Here is a 6,884-nt window from a genome sequence, read left to right as displayed (position 1 = left end):
ATTTCTTGTGACGTTGTATTTGATGAGAATGTGTTTCCCTTTCGTGCACTTCTGAATACTCTTATGCCAGACGTTTCTTCTACCACACCTATGCCTGATCAATTTGTGGATGTTGCATATGCTCCTGTATTGCTCCCTAACCATGCTGCAGGTGTTGGCCGTGGCGCTCGTCTTGAGCTTCTTGAGGAACGGGCACCGGCGCACGCTTCGCGTCCAGAGGACGATCGTGTGCATGGGGCATGCATACCGGGCAGTACCCAGCAACCCACGGGAGCTACGCCCGCAGCTGCCTCGCGGGCATCGCCCTCACCCGCCGCCGCCCCACGAGCGTCGTCCTCGCCCGCCTCGTGGGAGTCGGCCGAGCGGGCCTCGCAGGAGGTTTCTCCTGGGCCGGCCACGCCAGGCTCGCATGGGGCGGCATCGGCTCCTGATGGACCGGCCACCCCAGGCTCGCCCGCTCCTTCAGCGCCCAGTGGCTCCGGCGTGGTCCTGGGAGACTTGGCCTTGTCGGGCTCCACACTGCCTGCTTCTCCGACGCCAAGTGGCTCTAGCGTGAGCCTTGGCGACTCGACGTCGCCTCCTTCATCGCCTGCATCAAGCCCTGCGCCGCCACCACAACCCGCTGCTCCTCGACATCGCACACGCAGTCAGACAGGTGTTTTTCAGCCTAAGATCCGGACCGATGGGACTGTAGCGTGGCTAGCCGCGTGCATGGCTCATGCTGCTGAGGATCCCTCTGCTGAGCCTCGCCATTTTCAGGCTGCGCTAGGCATTCCCACTGGCGTGCCGCGATGGAACAGGAGTTTCAAGCGTTGCTGAAGAACGACACCTGGCAGCTTGTTCCTCCAGTATCTGGGGTCAATATCATTGACTCTAAGTGGGTGTTTAAAGTTAAACGGCACACTGATGGCTCCATTGGGCGTTACAAGGCAAGGCTAGTGGCTAAGGGCTTCAAACAGAGGTATGGTCTTGACTATGAAGACACGTTCAGTCCAGTTATCAAGCCCACTACCATTCGTCTGCTGCTGTCCCTTGCTGTTACTCGAGGATGGTTTCTCCGTTAGCTTGATGTGCAGGACGCTTTTTTGCATGGAGTTCTGGAGGAGGAGGTTTATATGCGTCAGCCACCAGGGTTTGTGGATCCTGCACGTCCTGATCATCTCTGTCGTCTTTTTAAGGCGCTCTATGGGCTTAAGCAGGCTCCCCGTGCCTGGCATGCACGTCTTGGCTCGGTTTTGCGAGCACTTGGGTTTATTCCCTCTACTTCTGACACATCACCGTTTCTTCTTCAGCGCCCTGAGGTTACGATGTATTTACTGGTCTATGTTGATGATATTATTCTCATCAGTTCCTCAGATGTTGCGGCAGATCGTCTTGTGGCTGCGTTGAGTGGTGATTTTGTTGTCAAGGATCTTGGTGCTCTGCACTTCTTCCTTGGTCTGGAGGTTTCACGGTCTTCTGCTGGAGTAACTCTTACTCAGAAGAAGTACGCTCTGGACTTGTTGCGTCGTGCTGGTATGCTGAAGTGTAAACCTGCCACTACTTCTATGTCTGCCACTGATCGGTTGTCTGCTTTTGATGGAGATCCTCTCTCCCCTGATGATGCCACTGAGTACCGCAGTCTTGTTGGAGGCCTGCAGTATCTTACTATCACCAGACCAGATGTCTCTTATGCAATCAATCGTGTCTGTCAGTTTCTCCATGCACCCACAACATCCCATTGGTTAGCTGTGAAGCGTATTCTGCGTTATATATGTCTCACTGCATCTCATGGTTTGCTCCTCCAGCGTGCGCCGTCTTATGAGATCTCAGCTTTTTTAGATGCAGACTGGGCTGGTAGTCCTGATGACCGGCGACCCACGGGAGGGGGGGGGGTATGCAGTATTTCTTGGCTCTAACTTGATTGCCTGGAATGCTCGCAAGCAGGCTACGGTATCTCGCAGCAGCACGGAAGCCGAGTACAAAGCAGTTGCTGATGCGACGGCTGAGATCATTTGGGTTCAGTCCTTGCTGAGAGAGTTGCGAGTCCCCTCAGCTCATTCTCCAGTGCTTTGGTGTGACAACATTGGTGCTACATACTTGTCATCTAATCCAGTGTTTCATGCTCGGACAGAACACATTGAGGTTGACTATCACTTCGTTCGAGAGCGTGTTGCACAGAAGTTGTTTAGCTTCAAGTTCATATCATCAAAGGATCAACTTGCTGACATCTTCACGAAGCCTCTTCCACAACCACAGTTTGTAGGCTGTAGGCGCAATCTTAACTTAGTCTGTACTTCAGGCCACAGTTAAGATTGAGAGAGGGTGTTAGACTGTATATGTATACGTAGGCTTGTTATACGTAGACTTGTGTATATACCTTGTACTTGTACCCTTTGGTACTTATATATAATGAGATAGCCACACCCCCCTAAAGGTGTCGAGCAGTTGCCCCAATATCCTGGTTTAACATTCACAGCATTTGCGTATGTGTGCTTTAGAGAGTCCCGGCTACGATGAGCGAACCTAATGTCGTCCTGGTAGGATCCCTACGATAGTAGTAGCAAGTTTGCACCACGGCGTTTCTCCGATCCTTTTGGACTAAAAGAATGTACCTTAGGGAACTTAACTGTGGAACCGTATATAGTACTCCCTTCGTTTTAAAATAAAGTTCAGTCATCTATTTTGGAACGGTGGAAGTAGCTCATAACATCATGCTGGCACATGCATCCGCTACTAGACTTCACAGAGAAAAATACCAAGTGAGTTATCTTGTGCCCAAAAATAATGGTGACTCGTTTTTGCCAGCACGACAGTCGACTTCAAATTTTTTAAATATGTATATTTTTAATAGTAAAATCTTCTACTATGTCTTCATGATTACAATCTGTTTACAAGATTCTATGTTTTAAATTTACATATAAGATTTTGCAACTACACAAATAAAATTATTTTAGTTCGGCATGATGTATGTTTATATGCAGAAAATATTTTTGCCTTGGCTGGAGACGCCCATCGCTGGCACCTTGCGGCCGTCTTGAGAGGCTAAGAGTGTGTTTGGTTGTAGTAGTAAATAGTAGTTGCATTGCATACACATCTCAACCCAGCCTGACTCTGAAAAAACAGCCTCATATGCGACATCTCCAAGTTATTTGGTTGCCTGCATATGGACTTCCTGCATTAGAGGATCGACTTTGGCACATTGTTTGGTTGCCTACATTGTCTCGGCGCATACAACTACACGTTGTTTGGTTGCCCGCATGGGGTATGATTAAGAGCTAGCACTTGCACTTCGCACACAGGATTAAGAGCTAGCAGAGGAAGGGGGAGAAGAAATGCAGTGTGCATTGTACCATGGCGACTGCGACGTACAGTGACCGTGGCGCCGTGTCCGACATGACGAGCACGAAGTTATGGGCGAGCGACCCCGTCGGTGAACTAGTTGGAGTGCTCACGCAAAGACAGTGGACAGAGGAGGAGAAATGTAGTGCTCACGCCATAGCATCGTCAGCGTAGTAGGATGGGAGAGAGGACTGAGATGATCGACTCCGGAAATGACTCCAGTGTAGTAAGACGAGAAAGAGGAGGCCGGGAGGAGGCAAAAATGATCGACCCCGTCGGTGCCAGAGAACAGAGGAGAAGAACCCCATCAGTGTGCGCGCCATGGCGGCTTAACTACAGTAGGATCATGGAGAGAAGGCCGAGATGAATGACGGCGACGATGATGCTACCACCGCAAGACGCGAGAGAGGAGATCGAGAGAAACCATGCCGGCTAGAGGAATAATTAAGCAGTGTCTTAAATAACATCACACATATCCATATGTACAACCATGAGAAACATGTAGATCTTCTAATCTACGATCGTCGAAATAGAAAACTTGCAACACGAATGTTGTGCAGAACTACGGGATTAGCCTGCTGGTCAAAGGAAATCAATTGTTTGCGCGACGAATCTGAAAAAATTCGTCCAAAACAGTTCCAAACGGGAACAAGAAATTGAGCATATACGGTCGACAAAGCTACAAACCGATCGCCTGAATGGAACCGTAGCATCGAGGTGCATCTTTTTCATGTAGAGCTTACCTCGAATCACGAGAAACTGCCGATTCGATCGTTTATAGCGAGCCAGTCTCTGGGCTGCTTTAAGAAGCGTGCGATGCAAGCCCAACATTAAAACCAGACAACCAAACAGGCTTCTTCCTTTCCCCGTGGGCCTGGTTGGACTCGATGCGGACAACCAAACACGCCCTAAGTCACTGAGAGGAGACTGCATCGTACCATAGGCCATGTATGAATGTTGTGTCCCCAATTCTTTAAAAAAAATTACCAGCATTAGTGACTTTGCGTCTAGAAATGTTAAGGCCCACGGGCGGGCCTTGAAACTATTTTTAGTGGGCGTGAACTATAGGAGTGGGGCACCTTTTGCAAAAATTCATCTAGTTTTGATTTTCTTTTTCATGAATACAAAGAAATTATGTAGAATGAGTGAATTTTATATTTTGAGTGGGGTCCTAGGCATCCACTACATGAACGTGGGTCAATCCTTGTTAGGCCCCTTGTTCTAATTTTGCCCCGGACCCTTGAAATCTCAGGACCGGCATGAATGTCGGCCATCTGAATTCCCGCGCTGATTTGACGCCCTGGTAGACTATTTTTTTTTCTCAAGTGGACAAAGGTGTGCAATTTGAACTTGTGCAATATTCACATCAATTTGTGAACCCATTTTGTGCAGCGCGTGAGAATTCGGCACCAAAATTCAGATAGCAGAATGTGTATCCATTTAAAATCTGAAATCCTTGACGATCTGTATCATTTTATTCTCGTTACTAACACAACACTAGTACGCTAGTAATATTGAAACGAAACCGTAGTCGAGTACAAACGGACATGGTGACGGTGGCACTCCGGCGCAAGATCAGTGACACTCTTCTAAGAACTCCCCATGCTGAAGTCGAAGTTGCTGCAGGTAGTGCCGATGCCGAGGAGCAGCCCACTGAACGCGGACGTGTCCTTGTCCAGGTCGAATATCAGCAGGTTGTTCTCCAACTGGTGCCCCCCGAGGATCACCGCCGGCGACTCAGCATGTGCCGGCACCGACGAATCCGTCTGAACGAACGCGAAGCACACCGTCTGGTCGTTCACCTGCACGAGCGAACTGGCGCCGGGCAGTGTCCAGTTCTGCCCTCCGTCCAGCATCAGGTCGATGTTGGCCACGGCATAGCCCACGCTGGTCATTGCGAGCTCCGACGCCTGGTAGCACATGTCGAACGGCGCCACCTTCTCCGCGCGCGCGATGCCGCTCGTGGCCGCGTCGAACGCGTTTCGGAGCGGCCAGTAGATGTCCCAGCGGAGCGCGGTGTAGGGCGTGACGGTGCTGAAGGCGGCGCCGCCTTGGCCTCTCCTTTCCATGTCGAAGGCGCCGGACGGCGTGGGCACGCGCTGCTGGTTCACGGCGATGCCGGTGATGGTAAAGTAGTAGGCGCGGTTTTTGGGGTTGAAGAGGAACGGGAGAGGGTTCTTGCGGAGGCTATCGGCGACCTCCACGGTTGGCGCGGCCAGGAGCTGGAACGGGCCGCCGCCGAAGACGGCCACGCCGTCCCCAGCCCTGGGCAGGCACAGCGCGAACTCTTGCTTCAGGCGGTACCACTGGGCGACCTGCAACGGCAGAGAGTTAAGCAGCCTCGCAAGCCCCGCGACGCCGGCCACGCCCGCCGGGAGCGAGGTCAAGAACTCCCCCGGCGCGCAGGACCCGACGACGGGGAAGGTGACCGGGAAGAGTGGGTTCTTGCCGTCCGTGGTGTTGGCGGCGATCGAGATGGTGGTGGCTTGGGCGGCGACGCAGCGCCCGTCGACCGGGTTGCACGGCAAGGCGGTGCAGATGCACGGGTCCTGCCCCTGCACCGGCCATTCCGCACTATCGCAGACATCCGGGGTGAACATATTGCGGATGCCATTGCAGTCGCTGCCGCCGCACCCGATGGCCCAGTGCGTGCAGGGGCAGTTGGCGACCCAGAGCATTGGGCCGGCGAGGTCGAGGAGGAGCGGCCCCCCTCCGTCCTTGATGGCGATGGTGTAGAGGGAGGTGGAGGCGTCCTTGTTGACGCGCGCCACGAGGGGCCGCCAGGCCGTAAGCTGAGCCGCTGCGTCCGGCGGCGACGTCCCCAGCAGCACCGCCAGCGCCAGCAGCGCATCGGCTGCCGCGCTGCGGCGGCGCTGCTGCGACATGCCAGAGCTTGCATGGAGTAATTGACTGACTGATATATCTACGTGCCGATGGGTTTGGGTTTTGGTCATCGGCGCGGTTGCGTTTATATAGTCGGAGAAGAAGAGGAGCGGGGTTGACTGACTTTGCACGCGTTGACTGACTGTATGCTTGGGGGTTTGGGTAGGGCGAGTGGGGGAGGGACACAAGACAAGACACAGACGAATCGCGTCGACCAACGCCGTCGAGATTCCAGCGGCGACTTAGCTAGTGACGTCCACCTCGTGCGTTTGCTCGACCTAGGCGTCGAAGCTGCAGTGCACCCGGACCCGGTCATGGAGAGATCCTGCAGATCACCGGCCCCGAGCGTGCTACTTGTCCCCTGTGAGCTCTGGAAGAAGTGCATGAGCCGCGAGAACACACAAACACTGACCAGTTAAGCCCAAGAGGCCATACCAGTAATAGAAACCTAGCTAAATTAACTGATCAACACTGATGATTTACCTTGTTGTAGGGGACCGACTAAACGTCAGGTACCTGAAAATATATCAAGCATCAGCCACTTCTTTTTTCTGTCGTTGGATCTTCATCCGACGGCTCACACGTCGTCTTCCACCTCCCAACTGCCTTCTTCCTCCCATAATCGAGTACTCCCTCTGTAAAGAAATATAAGAGCGTTTAGATCACTACTTTAGTGATCT

General features: G+C 52.6%; 1 protein-coding gene across 1 annotated transcript; it reads right to left on the bottom strand.

Annotated features, from left to right (window-relative positions):
* Window positions 1–4,754: 4,754 nt before the first annotated feature.
* LOC123066306 (chitinase CLP-like) lies at window positions 4,755–6,206 on the bottom strand. Its single transcript, XM_044489414.1, has one exon. It carries the CDS (start codon window positions 6,204–6,206, stop codon window positions 4,911–4,913), a length of 1,296 nt encoding a protein of 431 aa, XP_044345349.1. The 3' UTR covers window positions 4,755–4,910.
* Window positions 6,207–6,884: the final 678 nt, after the last annotated feature.

The sequence above is a fragment of the Triticum aestivum genome, chromosome 3B (assembly GCF_018294505.1).
Source record: "Triticum aestivum cultivar Chinese Spring chromosome 3B, IWGSC CS RefSeq v2.1, whole genome shotgun sequence".
NCBI lineage: Eukaryota > Viridiplantae > Streptophyta > Magnoliopsida > Poales > Poaceae > Triticum > Triticum aestivum.
The sequence above is the reverse complement of the archived record's forward strand: the minus strand, read 5'-3'. Positions and strand labels throughout refer to the sequence as shown.